The 24,390-nt window shown below is 42.3% G+C and overlaps 1 protein-coding gene across 3 annotated transcripts in view; it reads right to left on the reverse strand.

The window, feature by feature from the left end:
• Positions 1-24,390, reverse strand: part of ric8b (RIC8 guanine nucleotide exchange factor B) — a 105,158-nt gene that overhangs the window by 70,124 nt on the left and 10,644 nt on the right. For 2 of the 3 annotated variants that reach the window (XM_063057571.1, XM_063057574.1), the window contains exon 3: positions 10,396-11,007. In XM_063057571.1, the coding sequence (XP_062913641.1) occupies positions 10,396-11,007 (612 nt within the window). The remainder of the gene's footprint in view (positions 1-10,395; positions 11,008-24,390) is intronic. The other variant, XM_063057573.1, reaches the window with a different exon arrangement.

Below are 24,390 nucleotides of genomic sequence, written 5' to 3' on the forward strand. Positions count from 1 at the left end.
TGTTTAAAAATGGAGAAAAAATACAAAAAACTGAGATGCAAAGAGACTTGTGAGTCCTCGTGCAGGATTCCCTAAAAGTTAATTTGCAATTTAAGTCTGTTAGCATTCATTTCAAGAGGTCAATTGTAATGGGGGACTGGGAATGTAAATGCAAAGGAATTGGGAAAATCAGATTGGTGTTAGATTGCAAGACAGGGAATTTGCTGAATGCCAACAAGATGGCTTCTTACAGCAACTTGTACTTGAGCCTACTCGGGGAAAAGCTATCATAGATTGGGTGTTGTGTAATAACCCAGATTTTTTTAGGGAGCTTAATGAAAAGGAACCCTTAGGAGACAGTGATCATATGACTGAATTCATATTGCAATTTCAGAAGAAGTACAAGTCACATGTTTCAGTATCGCAATGGAATGAAAGGAATTACAGAGGCATGAGAGAGGAGCTTGCCCAGGCGGATTGGAAGAGGATACCAGCAGGGATGATGGCACAGCAGAAGTGGCTGAAATTTCTGGGAATAATTCACAAGGCAAAGGACAGATATGTCCCACAGAAGTTCTCAAATGTTAGGGTTAGGCAACCGTGGCTGACAAGGGAAGTTAAGGACTGCATAAAAGCCAAGGAAAGGGCATATAAGGCAGCAAAAGTGAGTGGGAAGTTGGATGATTGAAAAGTTTATAAAATCCAACAAAAGGCAACTAAAAAAGCTATAAGGGAAAAGATGAAATATGAGGGCAAACTAACCAATAATATAAAGCAGGATACTAAAAGTTTTTTCAGTTATATAAAGAGTAAAAGGAAGGAGATAGTTGATATTGGACCACTGGAAAATGATGCTGGTGAGGTAGTAATGGGAGATAAAGAAATGGCAAATGAACTTAATGAGTACTTAGCTTCAGCTTTTATTGTGGAAGACACTAGCAGTGTACCAGAGATCCGTGAGTGTCAGGGAGCAGGAGTGGCTGCTATTGCTATTACAAAGGAAAATGTGCTAGGCAAATTGAAAGATCTTAAGGTGGATAAGTCACCTAGACCAGATGGACTACATCCCAATGTTCTGAAAGAAGATGTTGAAGAGATAGCAGATACATTGGTTATGATCTTTCAAGAATTTTGGCATGGTCCTGGAGGAATTGAAGATTGAAATTGTCACTCTACTCTTTAAGAAGGGAGGAAGGCAAAAGAGAGGAAATTATAGGCCAGGTAGCCTAACCTCAGTGGTTGGGAAAGTGCTGGAGTCCATTATTAAGCATGAGGTTTCGGGGTCCTTGGAGACTAATGATAAGTCACAGTCAGCACGGTTTCTGTAAAGGAAAATCTTGCCTGACAAATCTGTCAGAGTGCTTCAAGGAAGTAACAAGCAAGCTGGACAAAGGAGAGGCAGTGGGTGTTATAAAAAGGGCCCAGAGGATCATCAAGGTCTCCAGCCACCCCAACCACAACCAGATTCAGCTGTACCATCTGGCAAACAATAACACAGCATTAAAAAGCCAGGAACGACAGGCTCCGGGACAGCTTCTTTCACCAGCCCATCAGATTTATCAGTATACTTTGATCTGATTGCATATCTGACTGTACATTGATCTGATTATGTAATTATGTATACAATTTTAGTGTTTGGGTAATATCCTCTCACATTTGCCCTCTTTATTGCATGTCATTGTGCGATGGAAACACAACATGAAGATTTTTACACCTTTGGAGGGGCAGGGAGTTTTGAGGAAACAGGTAGGCTACAGAGGACTTTGATTAGGAGAATGGGCAAGAAAGTGGTAAATGAAATATAATTTTGGAAAATGCATGGTCATGCACTTTGATAGTAGAAATAAATGTGCAGACTGTTTTCTAAACGGGGAGAAAAATCCAAAAATCTGAGATGCAAAGGGACTTGGGAGTCCTTGTGCAGAACATTCTAAAAGTGAACTTGCAGATAGAGTTAGTGGTGAGAAGGCAAATGCAATGTTAGCATTCATTTCAAGAGGTCTAGAATACAAGTGCAGGGATGTGATGCTGAGGCTTTATAAGGCACTGGTGAGGCCTCACCTTGAGTATTGTGAACAATTTTGGGCTCCTTATCTAAGAAAAGATGAGCTGGCATTGGAGAGGGTTCAGAGGAGATTTTACAAGGATAATTCTGGGAATGAACTGGTTTTCATACAAGGAACGTTTGATAGCCCTGGGTCTCTATTCGCAGGAATTTAGAGGATGGGGGGGAATCTCATTGAAACCTTTTGAAAGTTGAAAGGCCTAGACAGAGTAGATGTGGAAAGGATGTTTCCCATGGTGGGGGGAGTCTAAAACAAGAGGGCACAGCCTCAGGTTAGAGGGGCATCCATTTAAAAAGAGATGCGTTGAAATTTCTTTTGTCAGAGGGTGGTGAACTTGTGGAATTTATTACCACAGGTAGCTGTGGAGGCCAGGTCGTTGGGAGTATTTAAGGTAGAGCTTGAATGGTTATTGATTGGACACGGTACCAAAGGTTATGTGGAGAAGGCCGGGGAGTGAGGCTGAGGAGGGGGAGAAAAAGGATCAGCCACGATTGAATGGCGGAGCAGACTCGACGGGCCAAATGGCCCAATTCTGCCCTATGGCTTATGGAATGCAGGGGGGGGGGAATCTCACTGAAACCTAGCAGATGTTGAAAGACTAGATAAGGTGAATGTTGAGAGGATGTTTCCTATGGTGCGGGTGTCCAGAACTTGAGGGCACAGCCTCAAATTTGAAGGGCAACCCTTTAGAACAAAGGTAAGGAGGAATTCTTTTTAGCCAGAGAGTGGTGAACCTGTGGAATGCTCTGCCACAGAGACCAAGGCCCTGGGTATATATAAAGCAAAAATTGATAGTTTCTTGATTGGTCAGGGCATCAAAGGCCAAGGCAAGAAGCTAAGTGTATAGGGTTGTCTGGGATCCGGGATCAGCCATGATGGAATGGCGGAACAGACTCGATGGGCTGAATAGCCTAATTCTGCTCCATATCTTATGGACCTCATTGAAACTTATCAAATGGTTAAAGACCTTGATTTGAGTGCATGTGGCGAGGATCTATGATGGGGCCATCTAAGACCAGAGGGCACAGCCTCAAAATAGAGGGACATCTTTTTAGAACAGAGATAAAGTAGAATTTCTTTAGCCAGCGAGTGGTGAATCCGTGGAATTTGTTGCCACAGGTGGCTGTGGGGGCCGAGTAATTGGGTACATTTAAGGCAGAGCTTGATAGATTCTTGATTATTCAGGGCATGAAGGGAAATGGGGAGAAGGGAGGAGACTGGGGTTGAGAGGAAAAATGGATTAGCCATGATGAAATGATGGAACAGACTCGACAGGCCAAATGGTCTAACTCTGCTCCTATATCTTATGATCCTATGGTACAGAATGATTAAATGGAAGCAGGCTCTTTCCACTGAGGTTGGATTGGACTACAACTGAAGGTCATGAGTTAAGGGTGAAAGGTAAAATGTTTATGGGGTACATGAGGGGGAACTTCTTCACTTAAACGGTCCTGAGAGTGCGGAACAAGCTGCCAACGCAAGTGGTGCATGTCAGCTTGATTTCAACATTTAAGAGAAGTTTGGCTAGGTACATGGATGGGAGGGGTATGGAGGGCTATGGTCCTGTTATAGGTTGATGGGACTAAGCATGTTAAATGGTTCAGCATGGACTGCATGGGCCAAAGGGCTTATTTCTGTGCTGTACTTTTCTATGACTCTGACTCTATGACAACCCTGAGATTTGTTTTCTTGTGGGCATACTCAGTAAATCCAATAACCAAATGGAAGACCATAACCAACAGGGCAGAGAAATGGTGTGCAAAAGATAACAAACTGGGCAAATACAAAAGAAAAATAATAAATAATAATAAATAAATAAACAATAAATATCAAGAACATGAGGTAAGGAGTCCTTGAGAGTCCATTGGTTGTGGGAAAAGTTCAGTGATGGGGCAATTGATGTTGACTGAAGTTATCCACTCTGGTTCTAGAGCCTGATGGTTGAGGGGTAATAACCGCTCCTGAACCCGTTGGGGTGGGTCCTGAGGCTCTTGTGTTTTCTTCCTGATGGCAGCAGCAAGAGGAAAGCATGACTTGGGTGGTGGGAGTCCAGATGATGGAAGCTGCTTTCCTGCCACAACGCACTAGTGGACGTGCTCAATGTTGGGGAGGGCTTTACCCATTTTGGACTGGGCCATATCCATACTTTCTATAGGATTTTCCATTCAAGGGCAATGGTGTGTCCCTACCAGGCTGTGATGCACCCAGTCAATATACTCCCCATCACACAACTATAGGTTTGTCAAAATTTTAAATGTCATGCCAAATCTTCACAAATTTCTAAGGAAGCAGAGGCGCCGCCGTGGTCTCTTTGTAATTACACTTATGTGCAGTATAGTGACATCGAGTTAATTACTGGTGATAAGTACTTGAATCCAACCACAACGATGGGTTCTAAATAAAAATTAATGCATGTTCTCCGTGACTGCTAAGTTATTTCCCCGGAAAAGTAATCCATGGCTAACAAAGGAGGTAAGGAATAATGTTAAATTGAAAAGTAGGACATACAAAGTGGGACAGACCAGTGATGGGTCACAGTACTGGGAACGAGCATCAGAAATATATAAGGGAGAGAATTAACTTTTGAAGGAAACTTACATGTAGTATAAAAACAGTAAAGGTTTCTACTGATCCATAAATACAAAAAGGGCAGGTAATGTAGGATCTCTAGAAAAAGAGGCCCGTGAATTAATAACAGCAAACAAAGAAATGGCAGTTATGTTAAATTAATTTTTTGTATCAGTCTTCACTGTCTCACCTTTGGTAATATGCTTAAGATATCAGAAGGGTTAATTCCAATTAAGATGGTAAAACTAACAAACATCCAAATCAGAAGGGACAAGATCTAGAGAAACTCAGGTTAAAAATGGACAGGTCACTGCGCACAGATCACAAAAAAGTTAGCAGGCAGGGTCAACAAGTCATGAAGGTGGGAAACAGCATTTTGGTCTTCATTGTAAAAAGGGTTGGAGTTTAATAACAGGTAAGTTTTACGGCAATTACACAGGCCATACCTGGGATACAGTGCACAGTTTTGGTCCACAGAGGGAGATGAATTTCTGAAATCCTCTGCCCATGATGATGGTAGAAGCTCTGGATCACTACAGATATATGATCGAGGAACAGAGGTATTTTGAAGAGGAGTTCAGAGCAGATCAAACTTTGTGGTGGGGCAGGCTTCAGGGGCCTGATGGCCTACTCCTGCTCTTAACTCCTCTTGTTCTTGAGGTAACCAACCAACAGAAAAATTAATGGGTTGCTAGTGAATTTCAGGGAAGCTAATCTGCCATCCTTACCTGGCTTAGTCAATGCACTTGACACATAAATATGAAGGGAATGGAGGGATATGGATTCAGATTTATTTATCTATCACACTACATCAAAACATACAGTAAAATGCATCTTTTGTATTAACAACCCACACACCCAAGATGTTCTAGGGGCAGCCCACAAATATCACCACACATTCTGGTGTCAACATAGCACGCCCACCATGTTCAGCAGAACACCACCAATCACAACAGCTTGATGATCCATAGAAAGATACTTAGTATAAATTAGCATCAAGATCAGCACAACATCATGGGCCAAATAGCCTGTCTGATGCTCTACTGTTCAATGTTTTAACATGTGACCTCAGAATCACAGGAAAGTGTTGACTTTTAAATGCTGACTGAAATAATCCAGCAGGTTACTCATTACAAGGCAACGAACACTGGCCAAACTGCAAGCAGTCAATCGGAAAATCAACAAAACTGCAGCTGTTAGAAATCTAAAATACAAACACAAAATGCTGGAAGTACCAGCAGGTCAGGCCTCATCGGTGGTAAGAGAAACAGAATTAACAGTGCAGACTGAAGAACCTTCCATGGAGCTGGGAGATAAGAAGCTCATTAAGCTGCAGGGAGAGTTGGGAAGAGTGATTATCTCTGATGGGTAAAACCAGGGTAACCATGGGAATATGCTGTAAGGTAACCTGGCCAACCAGTGAATGCGAGCAGTCAGAGGGTGAGAATACAGACAAAAGTATGTAGGAGTAGCAAAATGCAGAGCAGGAGAATGTGTCCAGCAGGTCAGGCTGGGCACATCATCCACTCTCAGGGAGAAAAAAATACTGAAAAAATGGAGGAGAAAACAAACAAACCGCACTGATATCAAATATGGGCACTAACACAGAGAGAGAAATCAAGTCAAAGTCGAGTTTATTGTCAAATGTACAAATATGCAAGATTCAAGATTAGTTGATGCCATTTCCAGTACACAAGTGTAAAGGAGAATAATAATTGATACTCTGGATCTGATGCAGCACCATAAATATAAAAACATCAGATAGCTTATATACACAGATTGATTTATGTCCATAAAGTGACACTAGGCTGATGGGAAATAATAAAGTAATGGTGGAAGTGTTGATCAGCCATACTTGATCAAACTTACTTGCAGCAGCATTGCAGGCACACAGCATCATAGAAACAGCGTTCAGAAAAAAAACAAAATTTAAACATAAATTATACACAATTTTACATGAAAGAATGCATTTAAAACAAAAAAAATCTATTGTAGTGCAAAGTGGAGATAATGTTGCTAAACTGTATTGATTAGGGTTATGCCGGTTGGTTTAAGAACTACACAAACATAGAATCATCGATCATTACAGCACAGAAAAAGGCCATTCAACCCATCTAGTCAGTGCCAAACTATTAATCTGCCCAGTCCCATCAACTTGCACCTGGACCATAGCCCACCATACCCCTGCCATTCATGTACCTATCTAAATTTCTCTTAAATGCTGAAATTAAATCCATATCCGCTGCTTCTACTGGCAGCTCGTTCACCACTCTCATCACCCTGAGTGAAGAAATTCCGCCTAATGTTCCCTTTAAATATTTAACCTTTCATCCTTAACCCAAGAGCTCTAATTCTCATCTTACTCAACCTCAGTGGAAAAAGCCTGCTTGCATTTACCCTATCTATACCCTTCATAATTCTGTTTACCTCTATCAAATTGCCCTTCGTTATTCTACACTCTAGGGAATAAAGTCCGAACCTATTTAACCTTCCGTATAACACAGGTACTCAAGTTCTGGCAACAGCCTTGTAAACGGTTGAAGGGACTTAGCTGTTCCTGAACCTGCTGGTTCAGGACTTCAGGCTTTTTGGTACCTTGTGTCTGATGATAGTTGTGAGAAGATGGCAAGGCCTAAAAAATGGGATCCTCCATGATAGACTTTGCCTTCTTAAGGCATCTCAACCTACAGATACTACCGATAGTGGTGGGGAGAATGTGCCTGTGATGTAGTAGGCAAAGTCCACTACTCACTAATGCTTCTCATGTATCTGCATATTTGAATTGCTAAATCAGACCAGGATGCAACCAGTCTGGATACTTCTAGAGTACTTCTATAAATGTTTGTTACAATATTCAGTGACAAGTTGAACCTCCTTCACATCTCTGCATAGCATTTCATATACAACCACTGAAATAAATGTATTCATCATATACTTAGTTTTCTCTAAATATAAATCCAAAAGTACAATATCAACTTTTGCCAAAAACAAGGACTGTGCTGAAATACTGAGGCTTTATAAGGCATTGGACAGACCACAGTTAGAATATTGTGAGTAGTTTTGGGTCACTTACTTGAGAAGAGATGTGCTGACATTGGAAAAAATCCAGAGCAGGTTCACGAGAATGATCCCGGAATGAAAGAATTATGTAAGAGGAGTGTTTGATGGCTCTGAGCCTGTTCTCGCTGGTGTTTAGAAGAATGAGGGGTATCTCATTGAAATCTATTGAATATTGAAAGGCCTAGATAAAGTGGACATGGAAAGGATGTTTTATATGGTGGGCGAGTCTAAAACCAGAGGGCACAGCCTCAGGATAGAGGGATATCCATTTAGAACAGAGCTGATCAGGAATCTCTTTAGCCAGAGGGTGGTGAACCTGTGGAATTCATTGCCAAGATGCCTGTGCATGCCACATCATTGGGTGTATCTAAAGTGGAGGTTGATAGGTTCTTGATTAGTCAGGGTGTCAAAGGTTACAGGGAGAAGGCAAGAGGGATGATAAATCAGCCATGATGGAATGGTGGAGCAGATTCAATGGGTTGAATGGCTTAATTCTGCTCCTATGTCTGATGGTCTCTGCATCCACCAAAATCATTTGAAGTTAACAGCTTACATGACACCTTTGACACAGGCTGAGTATCCCAAGACAGTAAAAACATTGATATAATTTCTTATGATGTACAAAGACCAATTAACCTACCAAGGCACATCTTGAGCTAGCAGATGGGAAATGGAGAACCTGGGTCAGCAGACAGCACTGGTGGGCAGGAGGTCAGCACTGCGTGGGTCATTGGAGCTGCGAAGCAGCAGATGGATGATTCTTACTTCCTGCTACTGTACCAACTTTGGATTCAGTATAACACCGTCCCCATCAGATCTTACTTATTTTTAAGTTGTCAAAAGCCAGATCAATAGAGAGTGGAATTTAATCCAGCAAAGTTGAGATAATGCACTTGGGGAAAGAAATAAAGGGAAATGAATAAACAAAATATGCAAAATACTGAAATAGGGGTCACCCCAGTCCAGTTCCTGTACTCTGATGATAATAAGGCTAATAGAGCATTATCTTTATTGGCCAAGGCAAGGAATTTATGATCAGAAAAATGACAAATAGGCCACATAAAACATTAGTTACGTCCTAGCTCCAGTCACAAGAGGAAGTGTGGAGGAATTTTACAATGATATTGCCAGGGGTGGAGAATTTTGACCTACGAGGAGACATTGCTATAATGTGGTTGCTTTTTTTGCATAAGGAACTTGAGGGAAGATTTAATCAAAATGTGCAAAATTATGAGAGGCTTGGACAGAGTGAATAAGAAGTATCCATTTCTCTTAAAAGAGAAATTAATAACTAGAGGGTGTAAAACTAGTAACAGACAGGAGCTGTCCACCAGTAAGGCTGATCAACACCTCCACCCACGAAACCGCTCTCAATGCCCCCAACCACCATTACTTTATCATTTCCTGTCAGTCACCTTATGTACAAACACTGCCATGCCTAGCATCACTTTAAGAACAGACAATCAATCCATGCATATAAGCTATCCTATGTATTTATATTTATTGTGATTATTTATTATTATTGCATTCTTAATCTTAAAAGTTTTTTTTTCCGTGCTGCAATGGATCTGGATTAACAACTATTACATTTTCCTTTACATTTGTGTAATGGAAATGACATTAAACAATTCTGAATCTTGAATCATTGTAACAGGCATCCCAAACTCAGAGCCAGAAAGGACAGTGGAACAGAAACTTAATTAACTAAAATAGTAACTCGATGATGCTTAATGTGTACAATTACACATGGCCAGTAGGAACTCTTCAGTAGATTTACTCTGGAGTGATGTTAGAAACACTGGCCTCCCCAGTTATCAAGTTCGATGAATCCAATACCTTATCACTGTTCCAGATTGCTAAAGACCTACCTAGCTTACATATCACTTCACCATGTCCACAAGGCACTGACTGAAATCTGGTCCCTCATCACATGCCACCTAAGAAAGATCCCATGCCTGTTCCCGAATGAGGATGCCCAGGTCACTTCAATAAAGCAGTACAGTATCTCTGATGGAGTCATAGATCATGAAACACTATGACATAGAAGTAAGTCTTCAGCCCATCTATTTCATGCCGAACTATTAAACTGCCTAATCTCATCGACCTGCAATGGGACCACAGCCCTTCACAACCATCTCATCCACATACCTATCCAAATTTCTCTTAGAAGTTACAATCAAATGTGCATCCACCACTTGTGCTGGCAACTCATTCCACACTCTCACAACCCTCTGAGTGAAGAAGTTACCCCTCATGTTCCTCTTATGCATTTAATCTTTCACCCTTAACCTATGACTCTAGTTCTAGTCTTACCCAACCCAACTTTTTCAGTGGAAAAAGCCTGCTTGCATTTACTTTGTCTAAACCCCTCATAATTTTGTATACCTATATCAAATCTCCCCTCATTCTCCTACACTCTAGTGACTAAAGTCCTAACCTGTTCAATTTGTCCCTATAACTCAGGTCCTCGAGTCCTGGCAACATCTTTGCAAATGTTCTCCGTACTCTTTCAATCTTATTAACATCTTTCCAAATCAATACCCTCTCAGATCTACAAGCTGTCAAATTTTTAAGCCAATCAGAGTTCTTCCTGGATGTTGTACAAAGGATAAAATTGAAATTGAACCACAATATTAGTTGGATTGATGAGTGGAAAATGCACCCCTCCTTCTGGGCCAAATGTCCAGACACTTCAGAAACTCAAATAAAAAATGAAACTTACTTCATCAGTTTGCTGCTGGCTGCAGTCATATGTGACGTTAAAGAGAACCTTGAGAGACTCAATGGCAAAATCCACCTGTTCTTCAGACAAGGAAGTATTCCTGTGATTTGTGGCCACCACATACTTATCTGTCCACTTGATATCCAGCATGTTCTCCAGGACATCTGTAAGCAAAAGCAGGCCCTGCAACTCCTTCTTCAGCTGAGTTCTGATGTCTATCCGTAAGGCGGACAACAGGAAAAGGAGGCGCAAGTCAAAGAACTTAATCTCGTGTGATAGGTTCTTGTCTCTGTGCATCTTCAGGCGCTCACAGATACCTATAACTATCTTAAAGTCCATACTGAGTTGCTGTGCTGCCTCGCTGTTAAACACAAGGTTGCACAGGCATTTTAATGCCTCAACTTTTACACCAAAGTGAGAGGTCTCTTGTGGGGATTTTTGTGTATACTCCAACCCAGCCAGCCTCATCAGAAGCAGCATTCCTGGCCTGGTGGTCAAAGGAGCCAAAATCTTCTTGTCTCTGGACAGAATACGGATAGTTTCTAGACAGGTGGCTTGGCAGGACAACGGCAGGTCTTTCTGCAATACCTTCAGTACTTCATCGCATAGCTTCTGTCAATTATAGCACATCAGATAATTAATAACAGAGATTTTATAGAATAACAGATCTTATAGAATAGCAGATAAATAAGGAAAACTTAAATGCTGCATTTCAGAACATTAATGAGATCGCAACTATCAACCAGTGAAGCAGCAAGGAAACTAATGTCATTTCAAAACAGGAGTTAAAAATATAGTGCATCAACTCCAGTATGAGTACACAAACACAAAACAGTTGCTTCTTCAACTATTTTGTAAAATACATAAACAGAAATAGTAACTCAACTTCTTATTTGAACATAATAACATCAATTTGAAATGTTTCATCAATTATGCATCTTGTACCATAAATATTAGAACATTGCTTCCATTAGTAATGGAGATCAATCAGCCAGCTCCATTATGGGCACTGGACACTGGCCTTCCCAGCACTGAGGACATTGGAGATCAATCAGCCAGCTCCATTATGGGCACTGGACACTGGCCTTCCCAGCATCGAGGACTTTGGAAATCAATCAGCCATTTTTTAAATAATGATGCCTTTTTTAAAAAATAATATTGCAATGTGCTGCTGCCACAAAACACCAAATTTCATGACATATGCCAGTGACAGTAAACCTGATTCTGCGATTAGAAAATAAACGGATATGAGAACTGCACGGACATAAAGGGTCATGATCTTGATGAATGGTAGAGCAAACTAGAAGGGCCAAATGGCCTACTTCAGCTTTTATTTCTTAATTTCTGTGTTGAAGGGTTTGTTTAATGCTACTATGAATCTATCAACTCTCACAGTTGCTTCCAAAAAGAGGCCAATTCCATTCTCCTCAAACCTCTGTCTCATGTCCCATGCATTCCCATGGAGTCATTTTTCACACCAGCTGTTCTCAGGTGCCCTCTGTTTACCACAACCAGGTATGCACCTCTGTCACAGTTGGCAGGGCACTCATTTCCCCCACTCTGTTTTCAACCTTCCCTTGTCTACAAACCATAGAACCATAAAACACTACAGCACAGAAAACAGGCTATTCAGCCCTTCTCGTCTGTGCTGAAACTTTATTCCGCTAGTCCCATTGACCTGCACCCAGTCCATAACCCTCCAGACCTCTCCCATCCATGTACCTATCCAATTTATTCTTAAAACTTAAGAGTGAGCCCGCATTTACTATGTCAGATGGCAGCTCGTTCCACACTCCCACCACTCTTTGAGTGAAGAAGTTCCCCCTAATGTTTTCCCAAACCTTTCCCCTTTTACACCAAAGTCATGTCCTCTTGTATTTATCTCTCCTAATCATAGTCATACTTTATTGATCCCGGGGGAAATTGGTTTTCGTTACAGTTGCACCATAAATAATAAACAGTAATAGAACCATAAATAGTTAAATAGTAATATGTAAATTATGCCAGTAAATTATGAAATAAGTCCAGGACCAGCCTATCGGCTCAGGGTGTCTGACCCTCCCAGGGAGGAGTTGTAAAGTTTGATGGCCACAGGCAGGAATGACTTCCTATGACGCTCTGTGTTGCATCTCGGTGGAATGAGTCTCTGGCTGAATGTACTCCTGTGCCCAACCAGTACATTATGTAGTGGATGGGAGACATTGTCCAAGATGGCATGCAACTTAGACAGCATCCTCTTTTCAGACACCACCGTCACAGAGTCCAGTTCCATTCCCACAACATCACTGGCCTTACGAATGAGTTTGTTGATTCTGCTGGTGTCTGCTACCCTCAGCCTGTTGCCCCAGCACACAACAGCAAACATGATAGCACTGGCCACCACAGATGCGTAGAACATCCTCAGCATCATCCGGCAAATGTTAAAGGACCTCAGTCTCCTCAGGAAATAGAGACGGCTCTGACCCTTCTTGTAGACAGCCTCAGTGTTCTTTGACCAGTCCAGTTTATTGTCAATTCGTATCCCCAGGTATTTGTAATCCTCCACCATGTCCACACTGACCCCCGGATGGAAACAGGGGTCACTGGTACCTTAGCTCTCCTCAGGTCTACCACCAGCTCCTTAAGTCTTTTTCACATTAAGCTGCAGATAATTCTGCTCACACCATGTGACAAAGTTTCCCACCGTAGCCCTGTACTCAGCCTCATCTCCCTTGCTGATGCATCCAAGTATGGCAGAGTCATCCGAAAACTTCTGAAGATGACAAGACTCTGTGCAGTAGTTGAAGTCTGAGGTGTAAATGGTGAAGACAAAGGGAGACAAGACAGTCCCCTGTGGAGCCCCAGTGCTGCTGATCACTCTGTCGGACACGCAATGTTGCAAGCACACGTACTGTGGTCTACCAGTCAGGTAATCAAGAATCCATGATACCAGCGAAGCATCCACCTGCATCGCTGTCAGCTTCTCCCCCAGCAGAGCAGGGCGGATGGTGTTGAACGCACCGGAGAAGTCAAAAAACATGACCCTCAGTGCTCGCTGACTTGTCCAGGTGGGCATAGACACGGTTCAGCAAGTAGACGACGGCATCCTCAAGTCCTAGTCGGGGCTGGTAGGCGAACTGGAGGGGATCTAGTGTGGCCTGACCATAGGCCGGAGTAGCTCCAGAACACGTCTCTCCAGGGCCTTCATGATGTGGGAGGTCAATGCCACCGGTCTGTAGTCATTGAGGCTGCTGGGGCGCGGCGTCTTCGGCGCTGGCGCACAGCGTCTTCGGCACAGTGACGAGGCAGGACGTCTTCCACAGTACAGGAACCCTCCGGAGCCTCAGGCTCAGGTTGAATACATGGCAAAGTACTCCACATAGCTGAGGGGCACAGACTTTGAGCACCCTGGTACTGACACCATCTGGCCCTGCAGCCTTGCTTGGGTTGAGACGTTTCAGCTGTCTAAGTGGAAAGAGCCTATTCACATTTACTCTGTCTATACCCCTCATAATTTTGTAAACCTCTATCAAATCTCCCCTCATTCTTCTACGCTCCAAGGAATAAAATCCTAACCTGTTCAATCTTTCCCTGTAACTCAACTCCTGAAGACCCGGCAACATCCTAGAAAATCTTCTCTGCACTCTTTACTGATATCCTTCCTATAGTTAGGTGACCAGAACTTTACACAATACTCCAAATTTGGCCTCACCAATATCTTATACAACCTCCCCATAACATCCCAACTCCTATATTCAATACTTTGATTTATGAATGCCAGGATGCCAACAGCCTTCTTTACAACCCTGTCTACCTGTGACCCCACTTTCAGGGAATTATGTATCTGAACTCCCAGATCCCTTTGTTCCTCTGTACTCATCAGTGCCTTACCATTTACTGTGTATGTCCTACCTTGATTTGTCCTTCCAAAATGCAACACCTCACATTTTTCTGCATTAAATTCCATCTGTCACTTTCTGGTTGGCCCCTCCAGTTGGTCCAAATCCCTCTGCAAGCTTTGAAAGCCACCTTTGAAACACACCAGGCTTCACTGGTGAAACAAGCAAAAGCTGCTGATGCTGGACATAATAGTACTGATGGAGAGGGAATGGTTAACATTTCAGATCAACGAAACAGTCAGCTCTGATGGCAAATCATACATCTGAAATGGTAGCTGTTTCCCTCTTTGTAGATGCTGCTTACCCCTCAAGTCTCTCTAGCACTTTCTATTGATACTACCAGGTGCTGTTGACCCCACTCACTCAACATAACACCCTCTGTCATTTGTAGCGCTTCCAGCAAGATGCCACCAACAAGCAATATCTTTAAGGACTACATTCTCACTGTGACCACGTGTGTTTCTTCCAGGTGCTTCGGTTTCCTCCCACATTCCAAAAGTGCACGGGTTAGGCTCGGTAAGTTGTGGGCATGCTATGTTGGCGCTGAAAGCATGGCGACCCTTGCAAGCTGCCCCCTGGGACCGTGTTGGTTGCAAATGATGCAAATGACACATTTCTCTGTATGTGTTACTGTTTCAATGTACATGTGACAAGTAAAGCTCATCTTCTTAAACACAGTTCTTCACTCCTCTTCTGCCTTCAAACCTTCAACCATCAGGTTCTTGAACCAAAGGCAATAACTTCACTCATCTCAACACTGAACTGTTCCCACAACCTATGGACTCACTTTCAAGGAATCTTCACCTCACGTTCTTGATATTTATTGCTTATTTAGTTATTATTACTATTTTGTTTTGTTTTTTTTCCTTTTTTATATTTGCACACTCTGTTGTCTTTTGCACATTGGTTGACCATCTCTATCATGTGCAGTTTTTTATTGATTCTCAAACAACAGGAATTCTGCAGATGCTGGAAATTCAAGCAACATACATCAAAGTTGCTGGTGAACGCAGCAGGCCAAGCAGCATCTATAGGAAGAGGCGCAGTCAACGTTTCAGGCCGAGACCCTTCGTCAGGACTAACTGAAGGAAGAGTGAGTAAGGGATTTGAAAGCTGGAGGGGGAGGGGGTTCTATTGATTCTTTATTTCATTGATTCTATTGTGTTTCTTTGTATTTACTGTAAATGCCCACAAGAAAATTAATCTCAGGGTTGTATATGGTGACATATATTGTTGTATATTTAATATTTCAGTAATATTATAAACATATTGTTTGCTTAAGCACTCTTTGTTGTTTAAATAATTTATTACGGGTTATATGCAAAAGTACAAACATGGTATAGATCTTCATGCCAGCATTTCATATGTGTGTGCCTTGCTTAAATTACAAACAAAGATACATGAGTTATAAGACCATAAGATATAGGAGCAGAAGTAGGCTATTCCGCCCATCGAGTAACTTCTGTATTTTTCTTGCAATTCATTTTATGTTTCGGAGTTACAAAACACAACAGTGGCAATAAGGAAGTTTTACACGAACCCGAGCCGACTACCTACTTACTGAAGCCAAGTTAAAAAAAAAAGCAGCGCAGCACATGCTTCTTCGCAAGGGGACAGAGACGTTGAGTTTAAAAAAAAGGGCAGAAAACAGCCTACATTCATGAGTTCAGAAACAGTGATTATCAGGTGATAATAATTACAAATTTAAAAAAGCAGTGCAGCATGTGTTTTTCACAAGGGGACAGAGACATTGAGTTAGGAAAAGGGTAGAAAACAGTCTAAATTCATGAGTTCAGAAACAGTGAGTATCGGGTGATAATAATTATAAATTTAAAAATGCAGAAATGGCTGGCTACATCAGAAAGATAGACATGTTCAATTGCACAAGATATAACTGAGAGATTGTTTAGTTTGTGTAATCTTACAAGGCGGCATTCAAAAACGGCTCCTAACTGAAGCACAGCTTACATTTAAAATAGCAGTTGAAATTGCTGTATCAATGGAAATAACAGAAAGAGACGCAACTGAGTTGCAGTCAGAAATGAAAGTGCATGTGAACAAAATTTCAATCTTTAAACAGAAACCAGCAAGGCCTAACAAAATGTGTTACCATTTTGGCAGGGGCTCAGACCAGACCAATGCAGATCTAAAGGCAAAAGTTGCAGAAAATGCAATAAAGTAGGACACGTACAAAAAGTATGTCAAGCAGACAAAAATAAATGGATTACACAACAAAGAGATAAAGATAAAAAGTCATGATGCATTTTCAGAGAGCACTAGTCTGCACACTGTTGATGAAAAATCTGACAATGATGAAAGTGATACAGGACTGAGTAGCCTCAAGACTTACAATGTGAAAATGAAAAACAGACAAGCAATATGGCTTACACCAGAAGCAAACGGTATAGTTAAAATGGAATTGGACACTAGCTTGGCTGATTCAGTCATTTCACAAAATGAGTGTGAATGGCATTTCAAGATACTGAACTGAAGCCTGCAGATATCCAACTAAGAACTTATACTGGAGAAAAGATAACTCATGTGAGATGACATTTGCAATAGCGAAATACCACAACCACCAAGCCACATTGGACTTGTAAGTGGTAAAAACAGGAGGGCCAGCATTGTGGGGCTGTGATTGGCTGAGACAACTACAACTTGATTAGCGATCCATCCACCATTTGACCATAAGACATAGGAACAGAATTCGGCCATTTGGCCCATCAAGTATGCACCACTATTCCATTATGATCAATTTATTATTCCTCTCAACCTCATTCTCCTGCCTTCTCCCCATAATCTTTCATACCCTTACTAATCAAGAGACAATCAACCTCCGCTTAAAATACAGTGGCATGCAAAAGTTTGGGCACCCCTGGTCAAAATTTCTGTTACTGTGAATAGTTAAGTGAGTAGAAGATGAACTGATCTCCAAAAGTCATAAAGTTAAAGGTGAAACATTTTTTTCAACATTTTAAGCAAGATTAGTGTATTATTTTTGTTTTGTACAACTTTAGAGTGAAAAAAAGGAAAGGAGCATCATGCAAATGTTTGGGAACCCCAAGAGATTTGAACTCCCACATAACTTTTACCAAAGTCTGAGACCTTAATTAGCTTGTTAGGGCTATAGCTTGTTCACAGCCATCATTAGGAAAGGCCAGGTGATGCAAATGTCAAAGCTTTATAAATACCTTGACTCCTCAAACATTGTCCCAATAATCAACAGCCATGGGCTCCTCTAAGAGGCTGCCTAGCACTCTGAAAATTAAAATAAATGATGCCCACAAAGCAGGAGAAGGCGATAAGATAGCAAAACGTTTTCAGGTAGCCGTTTTCTCAGTTCGTAATGTAATTAAGAAATGGCAGTTAACAGGAACGGTGGAGGTCAAGATGAGGTCTGGAAGACCAAAAAAACTTTCCCAGAGAACTGCCCATTGGATTGCTAGAAAGGCAAATCAAAACCCCCGTTTGACTGCAAAGGACCTTCAGGAAGATTTAGCAGACTCTGGAGTGGTGGTGCACTGTTCTACTGTGCAGCGACACCTGCGCAACTATGACCTTCATGGAAGAGTCATCAGAAGAAAACCTTTCCTGCATCCTCACCACAAAATTCAGCATCAGAACTTTGCAAAGGAACATCTAAACAAGCCTGATGCATTTTGGAAACAAGTTCTGTGGACTGATGAAGTTAAAATAGAACTTTTTGGCTGCAATGAGCAAAGGTATGTCTGAAGAAAAAAGTGTGCAGAATTTCATGAAAAGAACACCTCTCCAACTGTTAAGCACGTGGGTGGATTATCATGCTTTGGGCTTGTGTTGCAGCCAGTGGCACGGGGAACATTCCACTGGTAGAGGGAAGAATGAATTCAATTAAATACCAGCAAATTCTGGAAACAAACATCACACTGTCTGTAAAAAGCTGAAGATGAAAAGAGGATGGCTGCTACAACAGGATAATGATCACAAACACACCTGAAAATCCACAATGGACTGACTACCTTAAGAGGCGCAAGCTGAAGGATTTGCCATGACCCTCACAGGAAATCCTCAAGAGTGAAGGTGAACATCCGGAAGTGGTGGTGCATGTTGGCACAAATGACGTGGGGAAGAAGAGGAAAGACATTCTACAGCGTGACTTCAGCGAACTCGGAAGAAGTCTGAAAAGCAGGACTTCCAGGGTGGTTATCTCCGGTTTGCCTTCAGTTCCTCATGCTGGAGTGGGCAAGAACAGGGAGATAATGGATCTGAATGTGTGGCTGAGGAACTGGTGTGGGAAGCAAGGATTTGCATTCCTGCACCATTGGGGTATGTTTCGGGATAAGGATGAATTGTACAAAAGGGACGGGTTGCACCTTAATAAGCGGGGCACCAGCATTCTGGCAGGCAGGTTTGCCTCTGCAACACGGGTGTGTTTAAACTAAGTTGCGGGGGGGAGGGGACAAACTGGAAATATAAGGATGGAGATAAAGGGAAAGTGAGAATAAGAAAAGTTAAGAAAGACAGCAGAATCAACAGAGCAGAAAGCTCAAGAGGGGTCGTAAGTATGGCCAAGTGAAATAGGAATGGATATGGGAGGTGAGGGGAGTAATGAATTAAAAGTATTATATATGAATGCATGGAGTATAAGAAATAAAGTGGATGAGCTTGAGGCACAGTTGGAAATTGGTAAGTATGATGTTGTGGGAATAACAGAGACATGGCTTCAAGTGGACAGGGCCTGGGAAATGAATATTCACGGGTATACGTCCTATTGAAAGGACAGACTGATGGGCAGAGGGGGTGGAGTGGCTCTGTTGGTGAAGAATGATATTCCGTCCCTTGCGAGGGGGGACATAGAGTCAGTATGGATAGAACTGAGAAATTCTAAAGGTAGAAAGACCCTAATGGGAGTTACCTACAGGCCCCCAAACAGTAATCTGGATGTAGCGTGTAAGTTGAATCAAGAGTTAAAATTGGCATGTCGCAAAGGTAATCTACGGTTGCTATGGGGGATTGCAACATGCAGGTAGACTGGAGGAATCAGGTTGGTACTGGACCCCGAGAAACAGAGTTTGTGGAGTCCCTCCGAGATGGATTCTTAGAACAGCTTGTACTGGAGCCTACCAGAGAGAACGCAATTCTAGATTTAGTGTTGTGCAATGATCTGGATTTGATCAGGGACCTCGAGGTAAAGGAGCCATTAGGAGGTAGTGACCATAATATGATAAGTTTTAATCTACAATTTGAGAGGGAAAAAGGAAGCTCGGAAGTGTCAGTATTACAGTTGAACAAAGGGAACTATGGTGCTATGAGGGAGGAGCTGGCCAAAGTTCAATGGAACAATACGCTAGCAGGGATGACAGTGGAACAGCAATGGCAAGCGTTTCTGGGAATCATGCGGAAGGTGCAGGATCAGTTCATTCCAAAGAGGAAGAAAGATCCTAAGGGGAGTAAGGGGAGGCCATGGCTGACAAGGGAAGTAATGGACAGTATAAAAATAAAAGAGAATAGCAAAATAAAAGATAAGAATAGCAAAGACGAGTGGGAAGCCGGAGGATTGGGAAACTTTTAAAGAGCAACAGAAGGTAACTAAAAAGGCAATACGTGGAGAAAAAATGAGGTACGAAGGTAAACGAGCCAAGAATATAAAGGAGGATAGTAAAAGCTTCTTTAGGTATGTGAAAAGGAAAAAAATAGTTAAGAACAAAATTGGGCCCTTGAAGACAAACGGGTGAATTTATTATGGGGAACAAAGAAATGGCAGACAAGTTGAACAGGTACTTTGGATCTGTCTTCACTAGGGAAGACACAAACAATCTCCCAGATGAAATAGTAGCCAAAGGACCTAGGGTAATGGATGAACTGAAGGAAATTTATATTAGGCAGGAAATGGTGTTGGATAGACTGTTGGGTCTGAAGGCTGGTAAGTCCCCGGGACCTGATGGTCTGCATCCCAGGATACTTAAGGAGGTGGCTTTAGAAATTGTGGATGCACTAGTAATCATTTTCCAATGTTCTATAGATTCAGGATCAGTTCCTGTGGATTGGAGGGTGGCTAATGTTGTCCCTCTCTTCAAGAAGGGAGGAAGAGAGAAAACAGGGAATTATAGACCGGTTAGCCTGACGTCGGTGGTGGGAAAGATGCTGTAGTCAATTATAAAAGATGAAATTACGACACATCTGGATAGCAGAAACAGGATCGGTCCGAGTCAGCATGGATTTACGAAGGGGAAATCGTGCCTGACTAAGCTTCTGGAATTTTTTGAGGATGTAACTATGAAAATGGACAAGGGAGAGCCAGTGGATGTAGTGTACCTGGACTTTCAGAAAGCCTTTGATAAAGTCCCACATAGGAGATTAGTGGGCAAAATTAGGGCACATGGTATTGGGGGCAGAGTACTGACATGGATTGAAAATTGGCTGGCTGACAGAAAACAAAGAGTAGCGATTAAGTTGAGTTCACTCAACCTATTCTGATAAGGCATGCTCCCCAATCCAGGCAACATCCTTGTAAATCTCTGCACCCATTCTATAGTTTCCACATCCTTCCTGTCGTGAGGTGACCAGAACTGAGCAAAATATTCCAGGTGGGGTCTGACCAGGGTCCTATATAGCTGCAAAACTACCTCTCGGTTCTTGAACTCAATCCCACAGTTGATGAAGGCCTATGCACCGTATGCCTTCTTAACCACAGCAGTTTTGAGTGTCCTATGGACTTGGACCACAAGATCCCTCTGATCCTCCACATTGCCAAGATCCTCCAGCGTTTTAGTATGAATTTCCAGCATCTGCAGAATCTCTTGTGTTTAAAAAATGCACAGTAGAGATGGCAGCAGAGCTAGGTGGTGAAAGAGTTGTGGCCATCTTCCCTGGCAAACACAGACATGTGAGTGAAAATCCAGAGACCTCTTTACTGTGTGTCATTATACATTTGGACTGATAACAAGGATATGGCCTCCAGTGGTGTCAACAGAAGTCACAGAGACTGATCCCTGGCAGCTTTCAAGTTGGTTCTGCAGCCACTAATGGAAACTCCAGTGGTAGATGGGGTGAAGACAATTTCACACTGATTGTGTAGGCATTGAAAGGAATCCCATCACCGTCTACACAAAGCCAACTCTGATACAACAGGTACACTGTTTGGGCAGTTGTTCTGCCTCTTTGTGAGCAGATTTTACCATGCATCCAATACATTGGGTAAAATGACATTGAACTGATAAAGCTCACTCCTGACCACTCCTTTCTTATGAGAGTCTCTGAGGAAACACTGTAGTACCATAAGGCCTTACAGCAGCTGAATGAAGCCATTTGGCCACGTGAGGACAGGACTGGGGGCAGTAGACTCAGAGTGGGGCAGCAATGCAGACCGGCCAAAGCAAAAGGAAACCTGCAGACTGTGAAACTGGTGGCTGGTTGGTTACTATCAGTCAATCAAATTAAAGCAAATGATATAACACCAACTGACAAAGCAAAACACCCGAACACGGGCTTCAGCAATAGGTAGATGAATTCTGTTTATTGTAGTACGAATGCCTGTTGTGCTTTTAATCACTCAAGTCCCAAACTCTGGAATTCCTTTCTTTAATCCTCCTGCCTCTCTCTACTCTAGTAACATCTCTTTATGAGGCTTGCAATAATGTACTCACATTGGATTCTGATGTTTTTGATCCAAGGTTCTTTCGGAAGTCAAGAAAATGGCACAAAATTTGTTGCTTCACAATTGTTTTAGGTGCTAATAGAACACAGCATATTGGAAATGGGGAATAGTGAAAGGCTAGGAATAAAGAAGAAAGGAGAGAAAAAGACTAAAGATAACGAGCAAAATGATCTCTGCTCTTCTTATACCCCAGATATACAGACACTCCATTCAAATTTGTGATCAATCAGACAGCCCCTGTTCAAATAATGGGACACCAAGAAGCTTCCAGAAAGAGACAGGAGGACTGTAACTATGAGGGGACACACTGAACAACTGCATATACATACTACGACCGCTAAGAAACATACTAAAATTTGCACGCACAGGTATATAAGTAGTTATATAAAATATGTAACACCATGGCAAAGGTTTCACTGCTAACGTTGTAGTTATTTCATGTAATGGTCTCTCTGTAGAAGTAGTGTTTGGGTTATGGTTAGAGATAACGTGTGTTTCAGAATGTAAGCCATCCAATCAGTGAAGCGGGGTTTTTTGGTGTGCCTGACACCGGTGTGAGCTTGGCTCTTTGTTCAGCGGGGAATGTAGAGAGACGACACTGGAGAGAACTGGTCGTAGGATTCGACCCGGTGGGGACTGTGATTCGATGGAGCAAAATGAGGACATCTACTGTGGATTGGTGAATACGACTTTTGGAAGAGCTGAGCTCCACCCTGTGCACATTTGACTGTTTAATTATAATGGGCACTTTTTGTTTCTTCCCTTCCTTTTCTTTACTAACCCTTTAGTTAAGTTAATATTCATAAATATACGTCCTTTGATCGTATGCAGTGCACTCTCTGTATTTGCTCACAAGGAGTTGTAATAGCATAGCAAGTCACACAGCATTCACACAAACCAGAGTCTGGGTGGGAGAGACATGCCAGTCTCACGGATTTGGTGGGACCAGAGTGCATATTCCCTCGGCTTACGCAGCCCAAGAAGTCAGGGGTTTCAAATGCAAGCAAGGATAAATTGTTAAACTGCAAAGAAAATACCTAATATACAGTTTAATCCAACACGGGCACACTGTACAAATGCATGCTGTTACTGTTCAGTATAGAGCAGCAGAGATGGGACTGGCTGTCCTGGAAGAATTTAATGTAATCAAAGAAAATCACTGACTGCTTTGCAGGAAGTGACTTCTTCATGTTATTGCTTTAATTTCTGTTTAAGCTGGTATGTTACGTTGCAGTTCTACACAATGTTGATGTGACAGCATTTGGAATATTGTGTTCAGTTTTGGTCCAAGGATGTGCTGTGTGCTGTGAGCAGCCAGTAATCATCGGCATGCTTCTGCTGTCAGCATAGCTTGTCCACAAATTACTAACCCCAACCGTACGTCTTTGGAATATGGGAGGAACTGGAGCACCCGGGAGAAGCCGACATGGTGCTGGGGAGATCTTACAAACTCCTTAAAGGAATTGAACCCTAGTGATTGCCTGCATTGTAATTGATTGCTACCATGCTGCCCCAAGTAACCCAGATTTACTGAGAGTTGGACTATGCATATCCATAGTTACATCACTCTATAAATGCACAGTAGCGAGCATCCTAACAAGCTGCTTTACTACTTGGTATGGAAACGGCACAGGAGTGTACAGAAAGGCACTACAGAACTCCCCAACTCACCTCTGGCACCAGCCTACCCACTATCAAGGACATATATACACAAAGGTGCCGGAAAAGGGCCAGTAACATTATGAAGCATCCCACCCACCCTGCTCATGGACCGTTTGTCTCAACTCCCATCAGGGTAAAGGCATCTGTTAGTCCTGCGAGACCATGGATCTGCTCCAGGGCGCAGGGCTGGGCAAGGTTGTATGGAAGACCAGCAGTTGCCCATGTTGGAAGTCTCCCCTCTCCACGACAATGTTGTCCAAGGGAAGGGCATTAGGACCCATACAGCTTGGCACCAGAGTCGTCGCATCAGGGTGGAGGCTATGTATCATCCACACCAGGGCTACTTGACTCAAAACCAGTTACTTTCCCCCAAGCAGTAAGGTTAATCAACACCTCCACTCACTAACTCCACCACTACTTTATTATTTCCTATCAAGTCATCTTATGTACAGTCTGGTGTCACTTTACAATCAACATATATAATCTATTTTATGTATTTATATTTATTACTGTATTCTTTTTCTTATTGTGTTTTTTTGTGCTGCATCAGATCCGGAGTAACAATTATTTTGTTCTCCTTTACTCTTGTGTACAGGAAACGGCGTTAAACGATCTTGAACCTTGAGACCCACACAGTCATGGAGAGAACATACAAACACTTTCCAAACAGTGGTTGGAATTGAACCCCAGTTAGTAATCACTGTAAAGCGACTACACTAACTACTACTAACTACACTACTGTGCTGCCCCAAGTACATCAAATTTACCAAGTATCCCCAAGTGACCTGACCCAAGAAGTGACTACACCCAATATATCAA

The sequence above is a fragment of the Mobula hypostoma genome, chromosome 9 (genome assembly GCF_963921235.1).
Source record: "Mobula hypostoma chromosome 9, sMobHyp1.1, whole genome shotgun sequence".
In the NCBI taxonomy this organism is placed as follows: domain Eukaryota; kingdom Metazoa; phylum Chordata; class Chondrichthyes; order Myliobatiformes; family Myliobatidae; genus Mobula; species Mobula hypostoma.